Genomic DNA, 16,843 nt, shown 5'->3' with positions numbered 1-16,843 from the left:
CTCTACATTTCAATTAACCAATAAAAATGTCTTTTTTATTCTTTCTGATTCAAGTTAGTAAAAACTGATCTACTGGGCATATTAGAAATATTTGTGTTGAGGTATTGGGGTATATTAATCATGGAAGTGATGCTAGATATCTGAAGATATCCATCATTGTAGTATCTGGATCATACCTGAGCAGCTTGGAGTCAAGTCAGAATAGGAGGTCTACAATTGCTATCAGACCAAATTTAATGGGGAACATGGGGTTTTTCCTGACAGTACTAAGCAATGGAACTTTGTTCCTTTTGTGCTTTTGCACAAACTTAATTTCTCTCATATCACTTACAAATAGCTATAATAGATGACTTATCTGTGGACAAACTAAATCCAGAGTTATGGCCCTGTCTCCTTTTGACACAAAGGAAAGTGAAAGTGGCACCCCACTGCTAGGGTGTCAGAGCTGTAGTTGCAGCGCCAGGTGTAATTAGACTTCTTTCTGGGGAATCTTGCTACAAGTCTTACGCTTTTTATTTGAGTATTATCATTGTGTCTACGATATACAACTTGTAGCACCCTGCCCTATTTAGGAACTTACAATCTCCTTCAGACAAAAATACACTTTATGTTTTTGTTCAAGAAATAAAACAGAGTACATAGTTAAAAAATTGCATATGCATGTGGGTTATTATACAAATTGGGAGATGAACTTAATTTAACTTTATAGCTTTATGGCTTGAATTTGGACCTTGTTTTCTGCATATGTGTATGCAGGAAAAGAAGTAACAAAGCATAAAGCAACTGTATTCTCCCTCCTTGGCCTTCTCCCCAAAACCCATAAAGTTCATACTGCGCAGGTCTTCTTGGCCAGAACTGGGAAGAGTCTAGGGCATGCTGTGGGAGGTATGCCCATCTGTGGTCAAAAATTAAAGAACGCATTGGTGGCAAAATGAGAGCCTTCTGGTGCTCAAAATGCTGTGCCTGTCAATAAGATGACTTTTACATTTTGCCCCCTACCCCACAAAAAGCACCCTCTTGGCCTGAGCTTTCTCATGCTATCCTCTCTTTGGTATTTTACACTGGTTTCTCCAGTAGTAGTAAATGTAAACCTTACAGCTAGGAGACTTGCTAGGAACAGAATTTTTTTTAATCGTGGTGTAATGGTTTTTAAAGTGTAGGGCCAGATTGTGGCTTTTAAAGCGTAGTCTGCACTGGATAGGGTGCAGAGGGGACTGCATTGCAATAGGAGCCTTTGAAAGAAGCCTAACTCCTCTGGAGGGATCTCCCTGGGCCCGTGACTGCAACTGCAGCTTTGCCACCCTTACAGTGGATGATGCTTTCACTTCTCTCTGTGCCCAATCAACTCCGCTAGCCTGCGGGAGGAGGAGATAGGGCAATAACCCCCCTTTCAGCCACCCTGTTAGGGTGGCACTTACCTATAAGCATGGTTGGCGCATGAACCTCCCCTTTTGGGGAGGCTTGCCCCCTTCCTTCAAGATAAGTAGGGCCTTACCAGTTTCGTAGCTGTGAAAAATATGTCACCGACTGTGAAATCTGATCTCCCCTGCTTCCACGCCTCCCGCACCCCACTCCCACCCACTGTGGCTCAGGGCTTCCGCCCCATTCCACCCCACATCCACTCTGGCCTGGGCTCGGGGCTTCTGCCCCATGGCTACAGGCAGGACTTGGGGCGCCCGGGCTCAGGGCTTCTTCCCCTGCGGCTTTTGCAGGGGCTCAGGGTGACCCGATAGGGTCTTCTGCCCTGGGGCTTCTTCTGGGGCTGGGGCCCCCAAATTGGCTGGGGGCCCCTGCCTTTATCTGGCGTGGACTAGCAGCTAGGAGCCCCGCTCTGAAGGGAGCACAGAAGTGAGGGTGGCAGTCTGCAGACTCCCCTACAACAACTTTGCAACACACACCCCCACTCCCCTGCCCCGATCCCATTTTGGGTCAGGACCCCTATGTTTACAACACCCTTAAATTTCAGATGTAAACACCTGAAATTGACCAATTTTTAAATCCTCTGGCTGTGAAATTGACCAGAATGGACTGTGAATTTGGTATGGCCCTACACATAAGACCTCACCTGCTGGAGCCCTGAGCACCTCCCCCGCCCCGCCCTGCCCCTGCAGCCAGAAGAGTCTGAAACATGTTTATAGAATATCAGGGTTAGAAGGGACCTCAGGAGGTCATCTAGTCTAACCCGCTGCTCAAAGCAGGACTAATCCCCAATTTTTGGCCCAGATCCCTAAATGGCCCCCTCAAGAATTGAACTCACAACCCTGGGTTCAGCAGGCCAATACTCAAACCACTGAACTATCCTGAGCCCCAGCCTGATCCCTCCCTCCGCTGGCTGGAGCTGAACCCCCACCAGCTTCAGAGAGGAGGGGGAGTGAGTGTGGGGCATTGGGGCGGAGTGTGGTCATGCAACAGCCGGGGTTGGCAGAGGATTAGCCTCCCCTAGCCTATTATACCCGGTGCCCATGTGAGGTCACTTGCAGTGAGCAGCGCTTACAATCCCTGTGCTGGGAGGGCTTGGGTGAAATCCTGGCTCCATTGAAGTCAGTGGAAGTTGGATCTGCAACTTGTCTGTGGAACTGCTTCAGGCATTGTACTGAGGATGTACCACTGTTGAGTTTCTTGAAAACCAGACCTTCAAGGACAGCGTTAAAGCAAGAGAACCGTGATCACTTGTGTATAACTTTTTTTTTCCCATGACCTGCTTGCCTGAGGTTTTATATGTGTATTTTCCATATTTCTATCTCCTAACTTTTGCTTCTATCCTTCAGTCACACGTGCAGCATTCACCCCAAAGGCTGCAAAGACTATCTCTACCCCTTTCAGATTCATTTTGTACCATGATGACATCAGTCTTATCCTATTCTTGTTTCCTGCAGCTTTATTGGCTAAAAATTGAGGAAGAGCACTGAGGGATGGGGAGCAACATTATTCCACATAGCTATTTCTTTCGATTTCTTCTATCTGTCCCTGTTCTACCTCATCTCAGATTTATGGCTCATAGAAGAGTGCAGCATGATTTTTGCTTCCAGCTGTTTGGTTAATTTTTTTTTAAAAAGAAGGTGGCAAAATATAAACTTGTACATAGTGTTAAGTCCTGTCTCCATGTGAGACAGGCATCCGAGGTCCTGATCACAGCAGTATTGGTGCAGTTCTATCCAGGCAGGGAGGAAAGTACAGAGAATCCATTCTGTATAGCTCTGAGGCCCAAGCGGGAAATTCTGCCCCCAATCCACACCGTGTACAGAAACCAGCCTACAGTGTACGTACTTGAGGCTATGCACTGAGGACAGAATTGGCCCCATAATTACCAGCAATGATAACAATCAGCACCTGCTTAAACAAGTCAAAAATGATAGAGATGGACAGCAGAAGGAGAAAAATTCTTTCCGTTTTCAAATATTTACCATTCAGTTTCCCAGTGACCCTTTTTCTAACCTAATTGCCAGGGCTAGGAGGAGGCGGAAGAGGGCATTTCTAATGTTGGTGGGAATAGTAACATGGATTTCAAAATCCAGAATATCTTTAGTTTCAGCCTTTCAGTTTACGCTGAGTTAAAAATGTCCTCCTGTTCTGGTGCTTCCAGATGTAAATCCTAGCTGAGGATCTGTTGTTGTTTTGTTAACAGGAATATGCTGTGAACTGCCATGTAATCACCTGGGAGAGAATCCTCAGCCATTTTGACATATTTGCTTTTGGGCATTTCTGGGGCTGGGCAATGAAGGCCTTGTTGATCCGCAGCTATGGGCTATGTTGGACTATTAGCATCACCTGGGAGCTCACTGAGGTAGGTTGACATGTTAAATCATGAGCAGGCTGATGGTACTATATATTACTCATCGCATACAGGAAAGAGGACTGGCAATTTTACTTCAGCACTAGCTAAATACCAGTATATGTACAAAGTAAATTGTAAAAAGCATATGCTATAATCATTTCAGGAAGAAATGTTAAGACCAAATAGGTTACACTAAAAAAAATTAGAAAGTGAGAATAGTTAGTACTAAACTATGACAAATTCAATCAGTGCAAACCCTAGCTTGCCCCTGTCCACGCTAAGGGATCAGCATGAATTGCTGGGCACCCGTTGCCAAGTGGGAGCTATTCCCCAGTGTAGACAAAGCCTTTGGTTAGACTAGTCCTGCAGTGCTCAGCCCTGCTTTTCCCCCATATGTAACAGTATCCTACATAACGTGACCCCAGCCTACAGTAGTAGTGTTTTGAACTGTTATCTTAAAACACTGTCGTATAACTTCAAGGGTTACTGACTGATTTCGGTGCTATCACGTTAAAGCTGTTCTCTCTAGATGTGGGCGCATGCACACATTAGCTCACTTCTGCAGCTGTCTCTCATTCTCAAGCCCTCTTTGTGCTTGAAAATTGCTGACATCTGTGTTGAATTGGCCAATAGGGACAGCAGTCTGTGCGCTAGCCTATTGTTGTTAGATGCATTGTGATAATCAGGTTGAATACTCGTTATCCTAAATAACTTAATTTTATCTAACTTTTATCTTATCTAACCTATAATTTTAATCAGTAGAATGTTACCTCCCTAAACTTCTGAGGCCACATTTCTGCAAAATTGAATTCTGTTTTGTAACACCTGAATGATCAGGGTATGGAGGATGCCAGTTTTGGGGAAGCTGATGTTCTAGAACTGGCAATGAGAGAGACTCTCTGAAACTTGCTTTCAGTTATTAAGCAATTCAGACCAGTTCTTACAAGCCAAAAAGACTTCGGACAAAATTTTGAGACTTTGATGTCTAAATTTAAGTTCTTAAATCCATTTTTAGGGCACCCAACTTAGTAGGCCTAATTTTTAAAGCAGCAGATCTCATTGACTTCATTGGAGTTTGATGGTGCGTGGGCCTTCTGAAAATCAACTGACTTATGTTTTAGAAACTAAATACGGATTTAGGAACCTAATATGAGTCCCACTCAGTTTGAAAATATTGTCCCTAACATCTCCTCCTACTAATGTGTACTGTTATTCTTAGGTATTCATGGATTCTATCTCTTCCAGGCCCCCTTACAACAGTATTGTTTAAAATTAAAAGAGAATTCCAATTCATGAAGGCCCTAGGTGGCACAGTGAGCTAATGCACTAGCCATCACCTTTGGAGAACAGGTTGAAATCCTGACTCAGCTCACAAATTAAAGTGACTCTTATCATCCCCTATGGATCATCACAAAGCCACCACCCACAACTTGACCCCATACGATTGGTATTCCCTGCTAGTGAAGGACAGAGTATTGGAATAGACAATATGTTTAGGGGAAAGTTTACCATATACATAGGATGCTGCCACTCAAATGGATTTTTAGTCCTTTAACTATTTCAGAAGAGTCATTAGAAACCTACAGTCGTTATCAGGGGAGTTGCGTAGGGATTTAGTTGTTGTGCATCTCCTGTTAACATTGCTAGCTGTCAGCTGGCTAAATCCCCATGCTGACACTGGACACTCACACATGCTGAATACTATCTTCTTAAAGTTGGAATTCAAACATACCTTTGATGCTCTGTGCTCAGCACCACCACACAACAAATTGGTATTATACAAATAGCGTTACTCTGTTTACACTCAGCCTCCTCAGCTGTAATCTGTAGTGTCTTTGGGCAAAAATAGTGCAGTATATATGATCATTAAATACTGTAAGAGAGTTAAAACATAATATGAGAAATGGATATAATGCCCATTTCACACCAGATTTATCCAAAAACTTTACGAAGTAAGATGATTGATTTGAAACCACTGTGAGAGTATAAGTCATGTACATCTTTGATTCTGGAGAATAATTTAAAGTTCTTCCTTTTCATGTTAAAACTGGCCCACACCTTTAGTGCAGGGAAAATAAAGATGTTTAAACAGTTCTGTTTCTGCAGTTACCCTGGAGGAAAGGTATCACTGTCAGGATAGATCACTGTATCTCGTTTTACAGTGACCAGCATCCTTTCTTGCTCTGTGCATGAGGCACTCCTTGCCCCTCCCTCACAGATCTGACATAACATTTTTTCTGCATGCTTCTGGCAATGAAAAGATGTTTTAATGTGAAATTCTGGTAGCACACAAGAGTCTACGCAAGCCAATTCCATTCACTTTTGTTGGCGTTTAATGAAAGAAAATATAGAATACCATGAGGAATATCTGTTTTGCTTGGCACCTCCTTGAACGTACCACAGGGACTGTTCAACATGCACGTATCCCCTTTTCTGATGAATTGCTAAATGTTATCCAATTTCAAGCCTTTGGGGTTTGGGGAGATAATCTGTAATAGAGATCAAAACTTGTTTTCACTTAAGATGAGCAATCCGTTTCTAGCCCTGAATGAATCAGGTTTCTGTTTTACTTAAAATGTCTCAGTCCCACCATTCTGCCTCACTCACTCTATGAATGAAGATTATAAAGTTACTTCTTCTTGAGGGGCAGAGGGTATATATTCTTGCTGGACTGAATCCATACGCTGCTCATGATACGAACCTGAGTCATACAGGAGCAAGACGGTGACCTTTAGAAATGAATGCTGTTACACTCTCCAAAGGAAGTTTGTAGGAAACTGGAAATATTGGGAGATTGTATCAGCTCTTTTACCCCTGTATTGCTAGTTTGAATCTAGCTATTGAGGACTGAAAGTCATTACTGTCTGTTCTGCCCTATGTGAAATGAGTAGTTGGTCCAGGGACATGTCTACACTACCGCGCCACATCAGCACAACTGCACTGATGCAGCTGCGCTGCTGTAGCATGTCTCGTGAAGACACGCTATGCCGACGGGAGAGCGCTCTCCCGTCGGCATAATTACTCTACCTCCGCGAGAGGCAGAAGTAATGTCAGCAGGAGCTGCTCTCCCGCCAATATAGCATGATGTGGACAGTGCCTTAAGTCAGTGTAACTTACATCGCTCAGGGGGTTGTCGTTTTCACACCCCTGAGTGAGGTAAGTTACATCAACTTAAGCGGCAGAGTAGACCAACCCTTGGTCTTCTTTTTTAATAGCCCCATCACAGCACTATCTTGATCAGTAGTTAGCAGAAATGCAAGGGATTGAAAGCACACAGAGTGTGAAATACCCTCTCGCTCCTAGGTCCCTCCAGGTCAAGAATGAGACAGTTTGGTAGGTCAGCATGGCAAAGCTTGCACTGCCACTGTCTATGCTGTATCTATCTATGAACAGAAAAACTGCATCATACGGGTTGCCAGCCCTATAACCTCTTACAAGCAGGAAATTCCCCAAAACGTCATTAACAAAAAAGACTTAAGTTCCTGAAATGTGTTCAATTAGAAGTCTTAAAAATCTTGCATTCCAACATGCTTCAGTATTGATGCTCATGAGAACAGACAGTTTAACACTAAATAACAAAGAAGATTCTCTTTAAAATGTAGCCTTTTGATTTTAGACAAGCACAAAATCACCTTCCTTTCTCTGAAAGAAATGCAGTTGTTCTGCAAGGGTTCTGTGTTATAACATTTTATGTCTGTGGGGCTCAAAACTCTGCATTTGATTCCTATAGATAGTACAGCACCAGAGGGAAAAGGTGAGAGGAGGGAAACCTCTGAAGCCTTCGTAGGACCCTGATCCAAAGTCCACTAGAATCAGTGGAAAGATGCCCATTGACTTCAATAGACTTTTAAGCAGGCTCATAAAATATGACACTTTTTGTTTGTTCAACAGTTGCTTTAAAAAAAAAAAGTTGAAAATCTTTGTAAGAATTCTATGTTGTTCCTCATCCAGAATTTTTTTGCTGTATTCTGTAGCTGTTCTTCATGCATCTTCTGCCTAATTTTGCTGAATGCTGGTGGGATCAAGTCATTTTGGACATCCTGCTATGTAACGGGGGTGGCATCTGGTTGGGCATGATAGTTTGTCGTTTCTTGGAGATGAGGACCTATCACTGGGCAAGTTTCAAGTAGGTCTAAAGTAAAAGCCAATAAGCTTCATGTTTAAAATATTGCAGTGTAAAATTTTGAATTATTAGCTCCTAGTTAAATGTCTTTATGTATGTAAAATGCATGTGCTATAGAAATGGAGTATGATCAGTGTATATTTACAGTGCTATATATGAGATTAATAATGTTGGGGCACCATCTTGTGTCAATCCTTTTGTATGAATTGTGTACCTGATTATAATTGAATTTTTAAGAATTTTTTGCTTAGTCTTAAAGGTGAAAGTTGAGGCCAAATAGAGTACAAAATGGTAGAAGGAAATATTTGCATTTTTAATCTTTTAATTCATGGCAGCAAAGCATTGTTTGAAGAAAAAGGAACCAAATACACACATACATCTGAACTGTTTGACTCGTCCTTTTAATAGTAGGTTTGGGATCAGGCTGTTATGCTCTAGTGTAGTGACCCAGCAATAATACTATCAGTACCTAACATACATAAGATCACATTATGATAAACGTATGTTGTGTAGTACCTTACTCCACAGGTGGTTCCATTAATATCAGTGTTTCAGAGCAGCGGCCGTGTTAGTCTGTATTTGCAAAAAGAAAAGGAGTACTTGTGGCACCTTAGAAACTAACAAATTTATTTGAGCATTAATATATATATTATATATTTATATATTAAAATAAATTTGTTAGTCTCTAAGGTGCCACAAGTACTCCTTTTCTTTTTATTAATATCAGTGGAAGCACTTGCAGTATAAGATAGTAGGCAGTGTGAATAAGAGTGGCAGAATCCGGCCTAAATCAAAGATTTAGTTTCATCCAAAGTTTAACTGAGATGGCAAGCAGTATTATCCATCTTTTACAGATGGCAAAACTGAAAGAGGATAAGTGACTTGTCCAAGGTCACTCACAACAAGCTGGGGACAGAGCTAGGAAGAGAGTCCAGATCTCCTACCTTCCAGTCTTGTATCCTATACGCTAAACAACACTACCTTCCTTAACTGGACATGCTGTTTGCTAAGATGAGGGAGTCCTGGGTTTTGGTCTAAATTCAGGATTTCCTGCCTCTCAGTCCAGCAGAGACACAGGGAGCATCATAGAGTTGGTGTCCGACGTCTGTGGGAGAGTGCAGTGCAGATTAAGAGTAAGACAAATAGTATATCCATTGAGGGAACCGTCTTCACCACTAGCTTTTTATTTTATGGCGGTGTGGTGGTGGTTGTCACTATCTTTTAAAAGGCTCATGTGAATTTCTAGTATTTTAAATTTCTGTTATGTAAAGGTGGGTTTGGAAGATTAAAAGAAAGAAACAAACAAACCAAACTTACACTTTAAAAAACAAATACCGGAAATTTCAGTCTCTATTTCCCTGTTTCCGCTGGAGGAGCACAGGGAGTGGGATAGTGACAATGCAACAGGCTGAAATCTAATTTGTCGCTTTCCCAACCCTCAGCTGGAGGAGAGGAGAATTGGAAGGTTTCACCAAAAGCTTTCCTTTCATTTGTTTTGTTAACCATTCAAGTAACAAAGATGTTAACAAAAACAAAATGCAGCCCATCTGACAGAGACTCCCCTTCCTCCCAAGATGGGACGTGGGGGAAAAAATATATGAAGCAGGGGTAAGCTTATGGCTTACATCCAGTGCGGTACGTGGCCATGTGGGACACCCAAGTTGGGTCCAATACCAAGCTTAGCATGGGCTGGGAATCCTGCAATAGCAACACACTCAGACCTGTGGAATAAGAGTGGTGTTGATGATCTATAGAAGGGAATCACCATCTACACCTCGTTGGTAAGGACAGTGAAGCTGTAAAATAGGGAGATAATGAGGGAACCTCTCTTCAGGAATCTGTGGCAGATTTGCAGAACACCATTCTTCTTGGTCCTTTTTCCTTCAGGGAAAGAAAAAAATGCTTTGAAACCCAGACTGAATAACTGTACTTTAGATAGTACTGGGAGTTTGACTTCAATGTTTTTTAGTTTTTGCTTTTTTACTACTGACTGAAGTCTGTATATAGCTCTGCTATAAGAAGGCTATTTCTCATAATAGCTGTTTTCCTCTTCACTGAAACACTCAATAAATTCTGCCTCTTAGTGCAACCTTTGCTGTAACACACAACACATTGCCCTTAAGTATAGATTTATGGGAAAGAGCACTGCATCATGATTTGTAATAGAAATACTAAAATGCAGTATCACTTGTCTTCTCCTTCCCTCTCCCCCCCGCCTTATCTTTTCCTTGTCTTTACTGCAGCCATTCTTTTCTTTCAGGGACATTCATACCACCACAGGGAAAATCAAAAGAGCTGTATTACAGTTCACTCCAGCTAGCTGGACCTATGTTCGCTGGTTTGACCCCAAGTCTTCATTTCAAAGAGTGGCTGGAATATACCTTTTCATGATCATCTGGCAGGTAAGAAATAACTTTTGTGAAATCAAAACTCGTATCAGCTCAGTTTACTTACTGGCTGAGTTTGGTTAGAAGATATTATATTCTTATCTTAGTCCATCATTGAAATGTACAGTTAAATGAACTGATACCACAAACTATTCTGGACACTATCCAACGCATCTGGACTACAGTTACAAGTGAAATTACAATATCTGTGGAAGAAACAAATGGCTGCAGATTGATGTACTGGCTGTGGGATTACTGTATGCAATGGATAGTTATGAGAACTGAAGAAACAGATGGGTAGGTTTTTCCCAGCTGATGGTGCATGTACCAGTATGATATTCAGAATTCAGTCACCAGTGCACCCAGGTTCTTCAACATGTGCCTAACTTTAAGTGCATATGACTTTAATGGAATTACTCATGTGCTTAAAATTAGGCACTTGCTGAAATACCTTACAGCATTTGTGATGGTACCCAGGGATGTGCTCTCTTTTTTAGGACTTTAATCCCATTGCCCTTAATCTGTGTTCAGTCAGACAACATTTAATACAAGTGGCAGTTTTGCTTACGTGAAGCCCATGATAGCCCTTAATGACATAGCCTTTAGTGGTGACCCTGTTTCCTGGGCACTTCTGGGCTACTGCTACCTGCCTCTCATTCAGTTGTGCAGTCTGAGTCGGCAGGCACTACCTCATACAACTCTGTTAAACTGGTCCGTTTGCCCTAAAAGCTGAGGAGCCACTGGTTTAATGTAAACCATTCTTGATCAGAAGGAGATACAGCAAGAGAGCACTGCATTACCGAGGGACTGCAAACCCTTTACAGTCATTGGTGTCTGGCCCCAGTTATATTGCTGCCACCAAAGGCTTTTACTTTAATGCAAAAAGAGAAAGGAACTAATGCATTGAATGTAAAGGGTGGAGGGAGTAGAAGAGAGCCTAATTTTAATGGGGAAAGAATAATTTCTGCAATGTCCACAGAGATGTTTGAATATAATCATTCTAGCATCTTAGAAAATTCCCCCCAAGATAGCATGCAATTTACTTACTTACAATTTTGCTGATTGGAACAGACTTCCTTTGTGAGAGATGTATCTTGTTTTGAGATGAGGCCCACTGGGGCGCCATTCCTACAATTCTTACTCCAAAAATACTTCAGTACAATACAGTGTAGGACACGCTATCTAAAATAACAAATGATCATATTGAGTAGTCACATCCTCACTTCATTTTCTACTGTGAGAATTCTTAAGGGGTTAAAAACTTCAATAAAATTAAACAGGAGTACCTGTTTCAAGGGAGCAGGTAGTTTATTACAGCTGTTTGGAGTTACCACCTCCAATTCCACATTTTCATATTCCATTTTAGCTATTTTTTTTTTAAAAGTGATGGACTAGTTTGATAATTTCTGGTTTTGTTGGGGTGAGAGCATAAATATGCTGGTACTAAATTATGAACATGTTTGTGCATATTTCAGCCACCTGCCCATAATTTATACTAACTTTAGATCTTTTTAAGGGATTTAATTTAAAAAAACAACTTTTTAAACTAAACAGGTATAAATGGGCATCTCTTTTAGAAAGAAAAAAGCTGGATTTGGTTTGTGAAGAGTCCAGTGAGCTCTGAATTTTACAGACTTGAACACTTTCTCTTCTTTCTAAATTTGCATCCTAGCCCTGCTTCAAGAATTATGCTGTTATTCCAAAATGGAACTCTATAAACTATTAACTGAAACCTTGATGGGTTATCTGAAGTATACGAAGTAGTTCAGCACTGGGCTTTTTCTTTTTTGTGGTGGTGGGTTTTTTTAATTTTATTTTTTTTGTTTTGTTGACTTGGTATACAACTTTGCCTGTTCTGAAGATGATATTTTAAGAGCTTTTAATTCTTAATCCAACCAGCAGAGCTAGTTACTGAGCTGCAATAAACCATAAATCATTGCCTCTTGTGTATTTTAATTATTGTATTAATTCTAACATTTTATGTATCAGTCTCTGAGAAGGGGTTACATGTGCATGGGTCTGTCCTGTAAAACAGAACCTTATTAACTGACTTTTTTATTTCCAGCTGACTGAGTTGAACACATTCTTTTTGAAACATATCTTTGTGTTCCAAGCAAGTCACCCTTTAAGCTGGGGTAGAATTCTCTTCATTGGAATTATCACAGCACCCACTGTAAGGTAACTTATTTTATTTTTTTCTAATTGTACAGTAGTTGTGACCCTTAGGAACACAAGAAAAGGTGTGCAGGCTTTATAAATAAGTACAGTATGTGAAAAGAAATAATGCATTTAAGTCTCCAAAAAGGGCAAAATTATCCTTATTTTTGCCGTACTAGGTATAAGACTAAGGATAAAATTCAGCAGTCTGGGTGTATGCTACTAATGGTGAGACTTGTGTGAAAATCTGCATCTGATAAGAATCCATCATTCTCTCTTCTGATTGCGCAGCAGTTGCCTGTGTTGGGTGGATTAACTCCATATGCAGCCATCCATAATTTCATATTAGGTTCTTTTGTTGACAAGAGCCATATGATCATTATAGCATGCACGTTAGGGAATTTACACCTGTGCATCTTTCCATGATCCCTGTCTCTAGCTACCTATTTGTGCTTGAGTATGGAATATACCACAATGTGTTTATAAGGAAAGGTGGTAGTTCCTTGTTTTGAATAATTAGTGAAGCTACAAAATATGAACCATGACTGGGACTTGAGAACTAATCAATCCATAGTCACCTTACAAAATTATTTCATGAAGTAATTTTGTGTAGCAACCAAAATGTCTTGTACCAGCTTCTGTTTACATCCAAATTGAAAAGTGAAGATTACAGCTATTGAAGCATATATTGTATTTGAGGTTGTTTTTGGGTGGGGTTCTGGTGAATATATATTTTAATATGTATGTGCAAATTATTTGTGTAGGAACCGTAACTTTTCAATATTGTGTGTTCTGTCTTTCTTAGGTACTTATATGGACCCCATTACCATAGTATCTGAGCGCCTAACGGTCTTTAGTGTATTTATCCTCATAACACTCTTGTGAGTAGGGAAGTGCTATTATCCTCCTTTTACTGATGGGGAACAGAAGCACAGAGAAACAAAGGGTATGTCTACACTGCCCAAAAAAAAAAAAAAAAAAAGCCCATGGCAGCGAGTCTCAGAGCCCGGGTCAACTGACTTGGTCTTGCAGGGCTCATGCTAGTGGGTTAAAAATAGCAGTGTAGACGTTCCTGCTCGGGCTGGAGCATACTATAAGTGACTTGCCCAAAGTTACACAGGAAGTCTATGGCAAAGCAGGGAATTGAATCTAGGTCTCCAGAGTCGCAGCTTAACACCCCGAACCACTGGACCATTCTTCCCCATTATACTTCCTCTGTTTAAATTCTTAACCCTGATGTTACAACAACATAAGACTTTTGAATTTAATTTCCTCTGTATTTGTGAAAGGATAAAAAGAAGACAGTGCTGATATCGTGTGTCCCACTGTGCTGGCAAATGGCATTTTTCCTAATAATCATATCACAAATATTGCTCTACCTTCCATTCACATTAATTAGCTGTTAATCTGCTACCCTCAAAATACAATCACTGTCACAAGTGATATCCTTTATTGGCAGTCTCTGTAGAAAAACAATGAACTGCCTGGCTTGAAACTGAATTATCCCTCATCCCTAGCAGTGATCTCTCCAGGTCAGTGCTGATACAGGTTGGCAGATTATGAAAAACCTTGCATTGTGCTGCTCCCTGTGCTGTGTGTGTTCTGTGAATGGAGGATAACAGTCACCAGGGCTGTCAGGATAGTCCTGTAAACTGTGTTCCATTCCCATGGAGACGCAGTGTCAGAATGGGAGCCTTTCAGAATAATGTCAAAACCGGAAAGAGGCGTATTTTAAAATGATGAATCTAATTTTTAAACAGATCCTTGGTTTCCTTAGACTATGTTTTTCCCCAAGACTAACCCTCTACTGACACACCGTACCTCCCAAGACGTACATGCGCACTCAGGAACTAGAATAACTTAAAATGAAAAATAACTTCCAAGTTTAGAGCATAGATCATTTTTTAAATCAAATTTGCTCTTCCAAGACTTGTTCGCCTCTGGCTGAGTTTTTTCCCCATCTGATGATTAGTCCTACTAAAACTGAAGCTATCCCGTAGGCTTTCATCATGTTTTAGTGTAACGCATGATACAAGCCCTAAGTGCTCCACTTTTGATACAGGGAATTTTAATGTTCATCATTTTTTTTAAAAGTGTAAATGTATTTCAGAAGCTTTGTGCTTTGTTAAAGAATTTTCATTTGTTGTTTCTGTTTCCAGGCAATATTACGCCTACCTCACAGACACACAGTGCAAAAGGGTAGGAACTCAGTGCTGGGTGTTTGGGTAAGTGTTCTCGACTGTTGGAAATTTTACAAACGTGAGGCTGTGTTCTGTTCTTGTTGTTTTAAGTGTTGGCAGTGTGCTCAGTGCGGTGCCAGGTATGCTGTGAAGCCAGTCCTTGCCCCAAATTGCTTTCAATCTAAAAGACGGGCACAGAAAAGGTTCCTGGGAAAAAGCCTACGGGGGAAGAATATCTTAGATTTGTGGGGTGGAAAGGATGGAGAAGGGAAGGGAGAGTTTATAGGTGCTGCTGGTTAAAGAAAGAAATGTTAGTCAGGGCATCTGCATTCTGTTCCCCACTTAGTTGGTGGTGCATTTGGTGGCTTTAGCAAATAGCTTAACCTCTGATGCATCCATTTTAACTGTGCAGAGTGCCTGCCTAGCAGGGATATTGTGAAGCATAATTAAGTAGGGCTAAATTCTGCCTTCAGATATGAGGGCACAACTCCTTCTGTTTTCAGTGATTATTGGCTTTATGAGAGCTGAATTTTAGGCTCTTAATAAATAATAACTTTTCATTGTAGTAGCACCTAGGAGCCCAGGTCATGGATCAGGATCTCATAGTGCTGGGCACTATACAAATTTTTATTAAGCGCACTTTGTAAATTATTTCACCATTGTCCGCAGATAGATGGCATTTATCAGATTTTATTTTTAGATCAATATAAAAATCCAATCAAGCTAATTTGTATTAGTCTTCATTTATTAGTTACTTGGCTTCTGGAACGGTGGCTTAATAAAATGTTAAATGACAAAATCCTCTTCATATCATAGAAATTAGAGATGGAACAGACCTTTTTGCTAACCAGAACTTCCAATCTGAGCTAGTGGGCTCCCCCCACCAGATTATAGCACTATCCAGTAAAAAGGTTCTTTGACACTGCAGGAAGCCTTCTTTTGGATCACAAGGGAACTCTCTAGTAAAGTGCTTCAACAGATGCTTAAACAGAACAGAACTGATCCTGTTTTCAACACCAAGGGTCACATTAGTGCAGGCCCTGTGCAAGGATTTGAGTGTTTCTACTTGCATCCACTTCCTAATTCGCTTACAGTGACTGCCACTAATGAGAGAATGTGACAGGGCAGATGTAAGTGAATGTCTAAAAGAGGCCAAAAGATTGGATTAAATGGGGGAGAAATTTATTCTATGTCTTCCTTACATGTGCACATTGCTAATCAGCAGGTGCTTTTATCTAAATACGACTTTGTGAATTGGGACAGAATGTCCAGATTTATAGATGAGTTGCCTGAGGATGCTGTGGAAGAGTTTAAGGCTTTTCTGGCAGAGAGCCCACTAGTGTCTAAGACATCACTGCAATCAGCATTCGGTATGGCGGACACCTCATCTAGGATTATAGCTTCAACTGTAACAATGAGGAGAGCTTCTTGGCTACAGACTTGGCTATGTCTTTGTTTTCTGAAAAGACTGATGAGACATTACATTCTTTTAAGGACTCCAGGGCCACATTATGATCCTTTGGGGTTTATACCTCAACAGTTAAGACATCATTATGGGGATCAGCAACAACAACAACAATTCCAATGATACTCCCAGCAGTATTTCAGGCAGACTGCTTATTCTGCAACACAACAGGACTTCTCCAAGAGGAGACACAAGTTGCACAGGAGAAGGCCCTCTTTTTTCCATCTTCAGTCGGCCAGCCCATAGTCCATCAACTAATGGCAAGCAGCCAATTTGACCCTCCCTTCAAGGGCAACAAACTAGTCACCAGTCAAGGCTATTTCCCCTCCATTTGGGGACATGCTGTCCCACTTCCATAGGGCTTGGGATTCAATAACCTCAGACAAGTGGGTCCTAAGCACTGTGCAATTGGGTTATACCATCCAAATTCTATCTGTTCCTCCTTCCTGTGGCTGGAATCACAATGACTGGTTTCAGAGTAGCAGCCATGTTAGTCTGTATTCGCAAAAAGAAAAGGAGTACTAGTGGCACCTTAGAGACTAACCAATTTATTTGAGCATAAGCTTTCGTGAGCTGCCGCTCACTTCATCGGATGCATTCAGTGGAAAATACAGTGAGGAGATTTATATACACACACAACATGAAAAAATGGGTGTTGTCATACACACTGTAAGGAGAGTGATCACTTAAGATGAGCTATTACCAGCAGGAGAGCGGGGAAACCTTTTGTAGTGATAATCAAGGTGGGCCATTTCC

General features: G+C 41.1%; 1 protein-coding gene across 2 annotated transcripts in view; it reads left to right on the top strand.

Moving 5' to 3' along the window:
- The window catches only part of PTDSS1 (phosphatidylserine synthase 1), a 49,026-nt gene that overhangs the window by 18,070 nt on the left and 14,113 nt on the right, over positions 1 to 16,843 (top strand). For both annotated transcript variants that reach the window (XM_007055989.4, XM_037892240.2), the window contains exons 5-9: positions 3,626 to 3,784; positions 7,750 to 7,901; positions 10,159 to 10,300; positions 12,351 to 12,463; positions 14,602 to 14,667. In XM_007055989.4, coding sequence (XP_007056051.3) covers positions 3,626 to 3,784; positions 7,750 to 7,901; positions 10,159 to 10,300; positions 12,351 to 12,463; positions 14,602 to 14,667 — 632 coding nt within the window. The remainder of the gene's footprint in view (positions 1 to 3,625; positions 3,785 to 7,749; positions 7,902 to 10,158; positions 10,301 to 12,350; positions 12,464 to 14,601; positions 14,668 to 16,843) is intronic.

Source organism: Chelonia mydas, chromosome 2 (genome assembly GCF_015237465.2).
Source record: "Chelonia mydas isolate rCheMyd1 chromosome 2, rCheMyd1.pri.v2, whole genome shotgun sequence".
Lineage (NCBI taxonomy): Eukaryota > Metazoa > Chordata > Testudines > Cheloniidae > Chelonia > Chelonia mydas.
This window is presented reverse-complemented; position numbering and strand designations above follow the sequence as displayed.